We start from the raw sequence: 14,356 nt of genomic DNA, 5'->3' as shown, positions 1-14,356 counted from the left end.
CATATCAAAATAGCAGCTCTGTGAAGGTATTCTGACATCCTGCAGAGAAATTCAAGCAGAAACTTTCCACAAACTCACAAGTTCAATGGATGCAAGAATTGTGCTGTGATATCAAAGAAGGTTCCTATGTTAACATGTAACTCAGTCTCTTAAGATGTTTTTGATTGAAACAGCTTTTGATTATAGTACATGTGACCTCTTAATGCTGCACGTTCAAAGAATGACCGTTTGCAGTTCTTTATAATCTATAAAATGTTTAGAAAATCTGCTGTTCTTAATAATTTGGAACAGTGCATTTTGAGTTTTTTATTTTTGAAAAAATACTGTTCTCATTGGGAACTTTGTTCAGTATAAAATTTGATTTGTACTGTAATAGTTCATGACTTGGAAATTATACAGACCATCATTTGCATTGGTCATTTAAGAAAATCTGAGAAAATATCACTTGCATAATAATTTGGAACACAGTGTATGTGTGTAATTTGAAGAATCAAAGCTAAGTTGCCTTTGTTCATGTTTTCTTTATCAAGAGTGATAATCCCGTTTCCTAGTGGATGAGTGGAATAGCCTGTGTATGAAGGTGCATCTTCTGTTAGACTATTTTGCAGGGTTGACTATTTGATAGCCAGCTGGTAATTTCTCCAGGAGACAGCTATTAGTATAGAACTGATTCCTCAGTGACAGTTTCAGCAGTCTGCAATTCTGATGGTGATGAAGAGAGGCTTAGTGATGAGAATATAAGCAGAAGTCATAACTCAGATGAGGGGCAAGAGGAACTGGTGGAGGAATTTCTGCTTGACAAAGGAGGAACTTTGCAGCCAGGAGGAGGAGCCAATGAGTGATGAGAAATCTCCATGGAGATAAAAACAGCGAAAAACCAGTGATCTTCCACACATGAAAAGGCTCTGTCATACATTTCTTCTCATATCTTGACTCCAGGAGCAGATTACTTCTCACTTGCCAGAATAAGAAGCATTTTGACTGCATTTGGCTTTCTTTCCATGAAGCTATCTTGCATTTCATAATGAGTAAACACATGGAATGATTTGAGGAGGAGCAGCTTTGGTATCTATCTATTGAAAGTACTATATATTTTGGGTTTTCCCCTTCAAAAATCAGTTTCTTTGGACAAAAAATTAATTGAAATTTTCACGCTACTTTAAATGACAAAACAGGCATAAAAACATAGAACATATTAAAAAAATATAGAAACCTCTCTGGATATCTCTGGGCAGGTCTGGAGCTCTAGAAAAGAATTAAAGAAGAAAAAAGTGAAAAATAAATTTAAATATTGAATTTTTGTTGGGACTTTTAAAAGTGTACCATTTTAGGTCATAAATATAAAAAAGTGTTTGTTTTTGGTTTCAGCTCTTATCAAAAAAAGATAAATACTGCATACAAATCAGTGTTGTGATTAAGGTTTGACCTTGTCAAGACCCACATCAAAAAAACTTCCACGTTTTAGTTTAATTTAGCAAAATACTGCATATTGTGTGTTTTCCTTCTTCAAAAAGAATCTGTCTTTTTTTGGACTAAACAGGCATAAAAGTATAGAAAAGATTTAATACAATTACAGTGAAAGAAATAGAATTTCCATAATATTTTTATAAAGTGTACCATTTTGCAACATGAAGGTAAATAGAGCAGCATCGTATTAAAGGTGTCCTGCGGGTTAATCTAGTTTGAAACATTTCTGCAACATATATGTAATAGAAGTAATTAAAAGAAATTGACGTCTCTGCTTTAACAGGATAAAATCTGATTATTGCCATGTCTGTTCTCCTTTTCCATGTTTGTTCTAGGACACTGGATGACGACGTGTACAGGATTGCTTTATCCCTGGCAAAGCGTTACTCCGTCCCTCTGTGGGAGGTCTACATGACACACCTCGAGTTCCTCTTTACAGAAAGCAGGTACATGCACACATACATAATCACATTAGCTCCTTGTGTTTTTTTTTTTTTTTTTTAAAGTTTTCCCTTCCTTTGGTGTTTTATTGTAGTAGATATGCACAAACTAATCATCCAGAGATTAGAATTGTCTAATTGACCTGCTCTGATGGTTGACTGGAAGGTCAAATAATAAAGAAATTGAAGACTTTTTTTTAACCCTTGTTCTTTACATTCATCAAAATCAAGAATCTTTAACCCCCTTTGGTCTATAAAAGCATCAGCCAACAACATGCACTGTGAGTTTTATAAAAATCCCAAAGGTTAGGAACAAACGATGCATAAATGGGGATAATATTGCTTTCTATATGAGTCAGAACCAATAACTTTATCAGAGAAGAACATTTTCTCACTAATGTATTATCCTGAAAGATAAAATAATTGATTGAAATCAAAAATCACTGATCAGGATATCATACTGATATGATGATATATCAGTAAGATATCAGTATTATGATATATCATACAAACTAAACCTACATTAGTTTGTAGGTTTACAGCACTTCTCGGCAGTATTATCATAAAAAATGACCAGATGAAAGAATATTTAGGACTAGTTAAATAACATTGATCTTCCAGATAGCCAATTTGTTTTAAAATTTTGAACCAAATGTGAACTTAACTCATTCTTAGAGACCATGGGTACTTTAAAGAAAGCATTTTATCCAAGTGTAAATGAAACATCTAGAGAATAAGTGACTTTGGATTTATGACAGTATGTGTCAGAAACTATTTACATAATTTATTTGCTCCCTCAATTCATATCTGGTTTATTGGGCTAGCACTGCAGCTATTCTTGTTTCTACAGAATGCCTTTTCAGCAGAGTTTGAGGGTTGCTCGTATTTGGAGGCAAACGTGTGAGCATCTGTGATAAATTCCCACTTGTCACATTCTGATATAGGGAAATGCTTTATGGACTCCGCTTAACAATAAATTACAACATGCACCTTCCTAAACCCTTTTCACAGCTGCTTTATGTGTGTGTGTTTCCACCAAAACCTCAAGATCATGACAAATCTGTGAAGGATATTCATGCTATAATCTCGAGTAGAAGCATCTGCAGTATGCCTATTGATTTAACGGATGGATGGAGGAAGGAAACGGTATACATAGTGCAGTTGGGAGAATTTAAAGGGGAAAGACATATATAGGCCGAAGCTGGAGTGCAAAATGGAGGTTTGACTTATATTGATCCCTAATGGGAAATACATTTTTTGCATTTCACTCATTTGCCTTGTTTAGGGGCTGCCACGATTCACAATTGATTGAATTGAAGTTGAATTCACAGTCCAAAATTTTGGTCAACTCTGGCCCTTTCTGTAGAACAGCAAGCTTTTAACAATAACATGAACAATAATAATTGGCTGGTTCCTTGAAATAAAAATTGCTCTGACACATTCTTTTTTTTTCTGGCACAGTCCTATAGCCCCTCTGTTTGTGTGGTTCTAAGAAAATCAAACAGCTGTGTGGTATAAATTGGAGCAGCTTTATTGAACTTGTTGAAGTTAATTCATAAAGCCTGTTGGGTGCTTTCCGAATGAATAATATTTTTTGTGAATATGTGCCTTTTAATGCGAGAACCTCCTTATTTATGTTTTCTGATGACTCATCATTCCTTCACTACAAATGTATTAAATCAGTTAAATAATTTTCATGCTTAGCAGCTTGTGTTAAACTGTTTGCCTGTAATAACTGAACATGAAGTGATCCTAAAGTCAGGATTTCTTCAGGCCTTTAGCCTGACAGGGATATTTAACATTGTCTTAGTTATTGATTAATACTGCACAAAAATAATATACTTGATTGCTGAAGCTATTGCTGTTTTCTTTTGGTTTGGTTTTATTTTTAGTTGTTTTGGGGTTTTTTTGGCACTAGTGGCCTTTCATGAACAGTACTTTGACAAGGAATAAGAAAGAAGAGAGAAAGGGAAGACAAGCAACAAATGACGAGAGACCAGGAATCAAACCCAGAACAACTGCACCGAGGATTAAACTCTCTTCATAATGTGCACCTGGTCAACCCTTTGAGCTACCCAGGGCTCTTGGTGGCTGTTTTTCCAGAGTATAGACGATATTTATAGAATAAAGTTTGACAGGTCGGATCATTCTAGCAAAGCACCTGAATCCTTTATACATAGGACTCTTCATTTTCTCTTGCTGCACATAACATCACATTTGCCTGTCTGCTGTTTCTGTTTATTTGCATTCTCCAAAGTTGCTGTTTTTTTTTTTGTTTTTTTTTATCAGAACGGCGTCCATTGGACAGTGGGTGTGTGTTTGGTTGTGTCGATGAAAGAGGGGATCTCCCAGGCCTGTATTTACTCAATACTGCTTCTCATGTTGCTGAGAATCTTACAGCATGATGCAGATTGACATCATTTACTGAACATATTCTACGTATTATGGGAAAAAAATGTTTTCTGCATTTTTCCAACAGCATTACAGTACAACCTCCCCTACCTTGTAGAAAGCTCCAGGCATCCTAGACTCTCAGATAGCATCTATTTGAACAATGCCGTGCTGGATAGCTATCACTTCTCATCGAAAGCCTCCCTACAGTTTAATCTGTACTGTCTGATTGGCTCTTCAATTGAATATGCCTCAAAATTTGGGAACATTAGCAATCTCTTTTTGTTTCTTATCTCATGCATCACATCTGAAGCAAACATGTTAATATGGGCCTGGGACGAGCCGGGAGACGAGGGCTGCGAGGAGCGGCGCAGAGATCAAATCAGATTAAATTGGCTCCTTGTTCTGGCTGGCTTTTGAAACAAACAAGAGAAGATTGTAATAACAAGCATCTGATATTACAGCCACATGAGTACCACAAAGATAGAGTGGGGAAATTCTATTGCGTCCTTAGAGAGCAACCAAAAAGGAAGCGGCGGCAGCAACCAAGCCAGCGTGGCGGCGACTAGTAATGAAGCTATCAGAGAGAAATATGTTCTCCACAGAGATGTTAAAATCCACAGAGAAAAATAGAAGAAGTGCTCCCAACTTAAGAAATGTTTTCTTTTTTTTAAATCAAAACTCAGAACCTCTCATCTCACTAAAAGGAGGTTTCAATTTGTATAGTCCTCATTCTCTTTAGAGGTATTAGAAATAACTGATAAAACAACCCTAATTGGGTGCCTGTCTGTGTGAGAGAGACGGAGCACCAGCTATGCTGAGTGTGCTTCCCTTTGTATTAGTTCAGATGATTGCAGCCATATTAGAGTTCCTGTGGTGAACATGATTAGAGTTATTTACATTATTGAGCCTATTGTCAGCGGCTGCATCCGCTGTTGCTCTCTATTTAATTTTTTCATTAGCAGAAGCCTCCCAGCTAAGTGCGACCGAGAGCCCAGGGGAAGCATTGTCCACTTTGATGTTGTCTTGTTCTGACAGATAAACAGAACTCCACTCTTACGAACACGCTCCCAGACAGCCACAGATTGCTCAGAGCCCCTCGGAGACCACCAGCGAGTAGCTTTACATCGCCCTTGCCTTTTTAATCTTTGTAGCGCTTCTTGTTTGACTTTAATTGCATTTCTCTGGGGGGTTTTCTCCATTTCTTTGTGCTGTTCTGCTTCTCTTCATTTTAGTTTGGTTCTCATTCTTTGGACCAGTTGCTGCAGTTGACGTTTTGCTGTATGGCTACACAAACTCAAATTGTGCTCAGATTAATCGAGTCGATGAAACGGCTGCCCCTCAGATTTTTGCCACCATCTGAACTTTCAATATATCCTCGACTTGACTTTCTTCCTATACACTTTTAATTTTGTTTTCATTCTTCCTCTTTGTTTAAGTTTGATCAGTTCAAATTCTTAGGATTGTCAGCTGTAAAGAATATCCTAAAGTTTTTTTTAGGGCTTTATTATTATTTTTTGTAACTTTGTAAAACACAAACTCCACTCCATTTATGGCTTCTGATGAAATCATATTATTCTATGCTAGATTTTTTTTCTTTTCCTGCTGTGTTTAAACAGTTCTCAATCAATCTTGCTTACTTGTCATCTTACTGAACAAATCTTTGGCTTTGAGGCTACAAGCAAATGTTCCTATTTGTTTAACAGATTTTTAAATATGTAAAATATCTTAAAAAAAAGACATGTCAATTTTCCTGAGTGTCTGACACAAAATACGACCAATTCTTGTTTTATCTTATTTACGTGAACTAGCTAACTATTTAACATCTATTTATATTTGCTAGATGCCAAAATGTTTAGGATAATTATTTATAGATCTTTTTCTGAGAAGCTTCATAGATTAATTTCCGTGATGTTTGGTAGAATCGCCTGTGTGACTTGGATATTTTCCACAGTTTCTTAGTTTGCCACATAGCATTCTGTCTTCATCTGTTTTGTTAAGTGCACCAGTCCCTCCTACAGCAAAGCACTCGTATAATCTGATACTGCCATCCCAATATGTTGGGGCGGTGTTCTCAGGATTTCAAGTGTCCATCTTTTTCCTCCAAATAAATTGGTGATACTTGTGGCCATCACAAGTCTTCCTAAATTGTTGAAGAACTTAGTAAGCCTAATGTAAGGTCACTAAGTTCTAAGTTATGAATTTAAAGGAAACAAGATCCTCTATTGATAATCTGGCATTGAGCAAAGAGACATAATTATGATAATTCTATCTGGATAATTTTAGATTTATTTAAACTCAGTGAGGGAAAAGCTATATGTCTTTTTATACTGTGTATGTTAATATCTGGTTCCAAATGCATTTGTGCTGTATTGATTTGATTCTCAGCTGATTTGTTTGCCCCCTGCTTTTTCTCTTCCACTTCAAGTCTTTCCACTGAAGAAATCGAAAGTCGCAGTAACTCCCTCAAACTGTTTGACACTTTGAAAAGTGACCCGGAGGCCTTTTACAACCACATGACCAAATATGTTCTGCCCACTGTGGAGGGAAGTGACCTGGGCCGCCTTCTCTACTACCACTCCTTAATAGACGCTGCAGGCTGTGAGCCTTATGTGACCACCATCATAAAACCAGACTCTCACGTCAAACTGCTGAAGAAGCTTCGTGCCGTTGCCAAAGGTATGTTTTGGGAGGTTTTTTGCATCTATTTGATGATGTGCTGGTGAACTATATAAATTATTCTTTTAACTTTTTCATGTTTTCTTAATTTACAATCGTAGATTTTGTTGCGATTTTGACTGATGAAAAACTTGGTAATCCTGAACACACTTTTTCCACCATGAAACATGCTGGTAGCAACATGCTGTGGGGGATACTTCTCCTCCGTAGGTTAGGGAAGCTCCTCAGAATTGATGGAAAGCTTGGATGTTTTATCAGTATTAAATTTTGAATAATTTAAACAAAAACTGTTCAGACAAATATTAGAGGAGCAGCATTAATAAATGCTAGGCATAAACAAATACATTCTATCTTGTGAATACCGGTGAAATACATTCGAAATGAAGGATTTATGGGAGATTTTCCGCCCCCAAATTGTAAGGATAAAAAAAAAACAACAACACATATTTCACTGTGAAGAAAAGATTAAACATCCCCGATGACAAATCTACAGTGAGAGGTTACATGCATTATCTTTTATCTCCTCCTTGATCTTATTCTGTTCCTTTTATTTCTTCCCGATTGGTTCATGAAACACTTTTCTGCAATGCTGAAACCGAATGCAATCATTTGCCTGTAACTGAAAGAGACACCAACCCACGTTTGTATTATTAGTCAAATAACTGACACCCCGGGAGCCTGCAGTGACACCGTTGAAGTGAGCATTGATCTCAAAGGACATTGAGACCAGACGTCGCCCTCCCAGCTCTTCTGTACCTGATCCCGGTTTTGTAAGTGAAAACGTTGTCAGCTCTTTTGGGAGTTCAGTAAAGGTCAGCTGGGTGTCATCTTGTGTTTTCACGCCTCGCTTCCTCCTTCTGCTTGTGGAAGTGCCACAAATTTTAACAGTGACACATGTCTCTGTTTAAAACATGAACAAAGCAAAAACACACTTGCCTGAGAGATCGACTTTAAGAGTTGGATAATAAACAAGCAACATTTTCACTTAAGGTGTAGGCTCAATGCAGGGGAAGCAAATCAACCAATATGAGAGCAAAACACAAGTGTTGTTACATTTTCCAGATGGATTCAGAGGCATACTTGACTAACTTTTGCTGAAGTGACAGAAATCTTAAGTGTGATTTACAGAGTTTGTGGTATCTGGTAAATGCCTAAAGCACAATATATTAGGTTTACAGTAGGTTTGCTGTGCATAATGTCACTTCTTTTTGGTCTTGCTCTGTTCCTGTTCCCTCAAAGTAAAGTAAAGGATTCTTTTCTACAGAATTGCATTACAAGTTAAATAAAGACTTGCATCAGAATCTTTAGTCTCAGGGCGTGCTATGGTGGCGTAGGGACCCCATAGCACGACCCACGTTTGGAGGCCTTGAGTCCTCGACGCAGCCATCGTAGGTTCGATTCCCGGATCCGTCGACTTTTACTGCATGTCTGCCCCCCTCTGCTTCCCCCTTTCCTGTCAGCCTACTTTCAAATAAGGGACACTAGAGCCCACAAAAGACCCCCTGGAGGGAAAAAAAACAAAAAACAATCTTCAGTCTCATCAGCTGCGCTGTTCAGATATTAAATGGAGTGCTTAATTTTTGGAGTTTGTCAAAAGAAAAAGCTTTAAGACACTTGTTTTCTAGATGCGTTGCAAAAATGGAGTATACATTTTGTAGGGATAGCTATTATTGAAGACTCCAGGATTTATTCAGAGGGACGTGATAACTTTCACGAGGGACACGAGTGTCCTCACATAACCTACCTCTGTAAATGTTTTTGGAGTGATAGTTAACTATCATCCCAATACAGGAATAAGGATGGAGAAATATTTATTAATATCTAGTGGATTTGCTGTGCATGAATGAATAACTTAATTCATGGTAATTCGAATCAGAGAGAGGCCAATATTCTTCTGTAACAATGTGAGAGTGATGCACAGAGGAAAAGAAAGTTCCACAAATGACCCCAAAGGGTGTATTTAATTTTCCACTCATGTCTTTTCGATGGTGACTTAAATGATTCTTTATAAATATAAATTATAAGGAATAATTTGTTGTCCGTCAGTTAGGGTCAATTTTGAAACATTTAAATCTGATAAATACCCTATTTTAATAGATCATATTTTACTAAGGACTAACTTACAAAACACTCCCGGCAAACAAGCTGCATCTAAATATATTTTTTTCTCTGGACCGGAAACATATTTAGCTACACTGACAGTAGTATATACATATTTTACTTCCTTTGCTCTAGAAGTAAAGTACATAAACTCTGGGAGCTGCTGCTGCCAGGAAAAAATACTTCAGCTTGAATTTTTTTCAACATAACATCACCTCCTGATCTCCTGTCTTCATCAAAAATTTAGAACCATAGGACCTCGGGAGGGTCTGAAGGATCTTTTAATTTAAAAAAATAAGCCAACAGTTCAAAGGGACAAGAAATGACAGGACAGGTAGATGGTTCCCTCTACAGAAGCTTCAGCTTTGCTCCAAGTCCTAAAACTTTTTTGTTAGCCCAGAAATTATTTAAAACATAACTACTTTGCAGTGATTTGAATCCCCATTCCCTCAAAGTTTTTCAAAGCTTTGTACCTCACACACACTTGCTAGTCAGAGCTGTACCTTGATACAGGAGGTAAGCTGCAATTTTACACACTCCGTTCAGGGGAGGGATTTACTAATTAATCAGTTTTGCATATGCTGGCGCATGAACTCCAACAGATGCACATTACCACACTCAAAAATCCCAACAAAATCTAGAGCATCCAAATTCATGCAGGCTACTTGTACCTCAGCTGACTTTGTGACATTAACACAGAAGTTTGCATTCCCTGAATCTCTTTCCAACTTCCTCACATACAACTTTAACACAACCCACAAATTCACACGCTGTGTGGGTGAAATTGTCACACAGGCTGTTGTCTCCAGGGCCACTAATTTTCTGTGAACATGATCAAACTTTGACACATACTCACTCAAAATGATTCATAAGTCACATAGGAAACCACATCAGCACCTGCAAAGTTTTGGTTGGATAATCATTTATGCTAACCTTAACTCAAGCTAAGAACTGTGATTATCCTGGCTGAAGATGGTAAAAAAAGTTCTCGTCTGCAGTCATAGGAATCACTTTTCCAGCTTGGTCTGAACGACCACTCATTACAAAAGAAGCTATTACTTCTAAACCACCATTCAAAGGCCAGAATTGAGTTTGTAAATGCATACAGGCAAAAAGCCCATTGTCTGACAAAATTAAGCCAAATTTGATTTGCTGGTTGGTACTATCATGTTTTATAATTATTCTGCAGCAGAATGAACTTATGCACTTACCATAGTAGATGGTATAATAAGAAAAGAACATTATATAGAAATCTTGAAACTAAATGTCAAAATACTTGCTAAGACATTAAAGCTTGTGAACAAATGGGTCTTCCATAATGGAGAATAACCTCAAGCATAAATCCAAATTAAATTAAAAGTGTGAATCATTTTCATGTTTTGGTGTCTCAGTCTCAATCGTTTTTAGAACTTTTGCAGAGAACTGAGGTTGTTTGTATGTACATACCTTGGTCAGTTATAGGAGTTTGGTAAGGAGGTATGGGCCAAAGTTCTAACAAAATATTTTGAGAATTCATGTAGGAGGCCTGAAAAATTTGGACCAAGTCATAAGGTTTAAAATGCAAATATTCAGCTTTTTACCCATAATTTTTTGGTATGCTGTATAACAACTCAAGCATTGTAGGGGCAGCATTATGCTGTGGGACTGCTTCGCTGCTAGTAATATTTAACTGCAAAAAATAGGTTGGATAATGAGGATACAGGACTACCACCAGACTCTCCAACTTCACATATCAGGTCAGCAGCTGAAATTAGATACAGATGTGTGGTCAAACATGAAAATGATTCCACACACTTGTGTCTGCTGGTTTAGTTCCTGGCTTCAGAGTCAGGCAGTGTGCATCTTTATACCATCATCAGACGGTGTACCAGCTGATTGTCTGAGTGGGTTTGTAGGAAGGAAGATGATGACATCCACTATGCAGGAGACTGAAACAGAAGCAGAGAAAAGGTGCATTGAGCAGAGCCAGACGGTGAGAATGAGAAGACATGTGTAAGTACATGTAACTCTCATCTGCGGTTTAGGTGTTCTGTGTAGAGATAATAGTATAAAAAGTGATTGGTGTTCAGCTTTTGTGAATATTTATATGTCCTTGATTTTTATTTATTTTTTTACCAGTATGTCTTTTTTTATATTTTATTTTTCACCTGGCTCAGAATGGGGCATTCTCAGCCATGCGATGAAGCGCTCTCCACAGACAGGAGAGTATTAAATATTTAACATCCAGACAGGCAGCGGTATTGCCACTGTAATGTGTCTGTCTGGTGGCACAGGAGACCTCAAACATTTCAACGGCTCGTTCCCATAAATACAGAGCTGTGCTGCAGTGGTGGACATGATGCAGATGTACTTGTGCATGACCAGGCAACACTGCTTCAACACGCAACTGTCTTTATTATCCAGATCAGCATTTATGTATTTTGGATGTGCGATACCTTCTTAAACATTATTTTCATGTAAGCTTTTCTCATATGATTTATGAGCACATTGACTATTCACACCCCAAGAATTAACACCACGTAAACCTGCACCTACTGTGCAATGAAATGTTGAAACTACGTTATCTACTCATCAAATACAGTTATGAAACCAAAGATTTTGAACTCATTTGTATACTTTTGCTCTTTCTTCCAGCTATACAACACAGTAAACTGAATGTTAATTGAATTTCCATTGTTTCAAGTAAAATGCATTTATATTCAAAGAGGGTTGTGGTTTAACAGATTAACACCTTATCGAAGGTATGCATAATAATTAAGCAGCTTCATTCCCCTTTTTAAATGGAGCCCAGAATGAACATTAGCATATAATAAGCGGTCGTACATTTAAAAAAAAAAAAATGTATTTGACAACTTTAATACTCTATTCATAAAAATGGTCATGGAGAGGGAAAATGTAGAAATTAACAGGAAAAAGAGAAAAAGTTCAACAATAAGCAAGGTGGAACCCATTATCAGTGACAGCCTCTATAAGTACCTCCGCCTACATGGTCTTTCTAGAAGTACCAGGTGTCAAGTGACCAGAGACATGGCCGAGGTAAAAGATGGCAAATAAAAACCTCTTTTGAGTTAAGCAACAAGATTTAGCTAAACATACCGGAGGAAGGATTTTTGCTAAAAATTAAAATAACATATCAAGTGGGAGAGAGTTTTACAGCTGCAGATTGACTGGTTCTGATCAATAAGGCACATTGCTTCAGGGACTGTAGAGGAAAAATAAGTTTTTATTTTGAAAAAAATGGCAATAAAAGCTTGATACATAACTTACCTTTTTTTTTTTTTACTTTTGATAAAACAATGTTTTAAATTGCCCAATTTTATTTATAAAAGTAAGTGTACTCTGTTTGTGTATTTTTATTTACCCTTTATTTATGCAGGGTGTCCTGTTGAGAGCTAATCCAATTTGTATTGTATACATTATCTTTGCAAGGTCTTAAAATGACTTGGATCTAACCAAGATCTAAATGTAGAAAAAATTTAGTTTATGATAAAGAAATGAATCAATCCCCTAAACCATATAAATTACAAAATACGGTGCAAACACAATTAAATGAATCATATTTTGTCGCTTTCCAAATAGGTTCCTCGTAACCCTTTTGAGATGGGTTAAGTGTTTAGTATTTGACAAACTTTTTTTTTTTGTTTACAAATGAGACTATTTTATTTTTTCACCATTGGACTTTCTTTTGAATTACTGCTAACATTTGATGCAAGATTGATATTCAACAAAATACACAAAATATAATTGTGTCAAATATTAAACATGTTAATATATGACAACGTATATTACATGCATATTAAATAATAAAATCTAAGTCAAAGAGGTGTTGGATGTGGAAAGGCATTCAAGTTTTATAATACAAAATATACTTAATGTGTTTTTGTTTTTTTATTTTTATTTTTTTTATCCTTGGTGTTTGCAGGTGTAAACTACAAAAAGCTGACTGATGAATCCTCTGATCCACTGGCCACATTACAGCCGGTCCTGACCAGTCAGAATGTTCTGTCCATCTCTAAACTCTCCAATCGGTTGCCTTTGCCCGGAGGCAGCAAGGCGACGGTCTCCGCCAGCGCAGTTCACTCAGTCTGGCTGCAGAAGTTGTTCTGGAAAGGAGATCCACAGCTGCTAAAACGACCCCCGCACAGTGATCAGGATTACCTGCATGCTTACAACACCTGTGCCAAGTACCTGGACAGACTATTCCCCACAGATGCCATCCGCTTCCTGGACAGTATCACTTTCTCTCCTGACGCAGTCAAAAATGTAAGCAGCATTTTGCCATTTTATTCATACGAATCAATATTTGCCAAACAAAAAGGATGAAAAAAGCAGCACATCAGAGTGTAGAGTAGATCAAACCTTTTTTTTCTCTCTGTAATAGCAGCAGACTGGAATTGATAGCTGGGCATACACGTTTGTAACTGTTGCATTTACGGCCAATGGCTCCTGACCGCCACCCAGACAGGACCCATATTGTGCAGGAGGAAGGATTGTGGGGAGTTTTAGTCACTACATCAACCTGTCATGTTTCTCCCTCCCGACTCTAAATTGTGGAGCTGATCTTCTCCTGTGCCTCCAGCTTCATTTTAAATTGTCAAAAGCCCTCATGCTAATTTCAGACAAGTAATTCTGTTCACATCCAAACTCTGAGGCCTCAAAATTTATACCAGCCCTGATTTATAAAAGAAATTATGAAATTTCCCTGGAAATGTCAGACAGATAATTACAACTCTGTGAGAAATTGTCCTGTGGTAGAATTGAAGGGCCTCAGTGCACCTTATCAATAGTAGCCCACTGTGTCTTTTTTTTCTTCCCGGCACCCTACCAGTTCCCTCTTCAGACCTTTGCTTTTTTTCCCCCCCGTTTTCCCATTATGTCCCGTCTCTTTCTCTGTAACTCTGAGGTTTAATTGATCCCTCTCTACTTCAGAGCCAATTAAACCCCAATTCCCAACAGGCGCAGTTTTCCCTCTGGTCTTTAACATGCAGATTACCGCTCAGAAACACATCACTTTTTTATTCCTTTTCTTCTCGTCATTTTGAGCCCTTCCAGGAAAAACCCAAACCCCTCTCACTGTCAGGACTACAGCTGACCTTTAAGTGCTACTTTGCTCTCTACGGTGAAGCCCAATCAATTTCTGACAAGGCTGAGAGGTGAGATGGGTAACTGAGGTTTGTCATTCTACCCACTGGACAAATTTTATAAAGAGAAACTCCCAGCATTGGCAATCTCCCTTCCTCACTATCGATTTTAGATAAACCTTTTTGGTGTCATACCTG

At 37.3% G+C, this 14,356-nt stretch overlaps 1 protein-coding gene across 1 annotated transcript in view; it reads left to right on the top strand.

Moving 5' to 3' along the window:
- nbas (NBAS subunit of NRZ tethering complex) overlaps positions 1–14,356 on the top strand; it is a 158,583-nt gene that overhangs the window by 95,625 nt on the left and 48,602 nt on the right. The window contains exons 43-45 of the mRNA XM_044105892.1: positions 1,803–1,913; positions 6,727–6,977; positions 13,000–13,340. Coding sequence (XP_043961827.1) covers positions 1,803–1,913; positions 6,727–6,977; positions 13,000–13,340 — 703 coding nt within the window. The remainder of the gene's footprint in view (positions 1–1,802; positions 1,914–6,726; positions 6,978–12,999; positions 13,341–14,356) is intronic.

This window comes from Gambusia affinis, linkage group LG22 (genome assembly GCF_019740435.1).
Source record: "Gambusia affinis linkage group LG22, SWU_Gaff_1.0, whole genome shotgun sequence".
Taxonomy (NCBI): domain Eukaryota; kingdom Metazoa; phylum Chordata; class Actinopteri; order Cyprinodontiformes; family Poeciliidae; genus Gambusia; species Gambusia affinis.
Note: the sequence above shows the minus strand (reverse complement) of the source record. Positions and strands in the feature narration are given on the sequence as shown.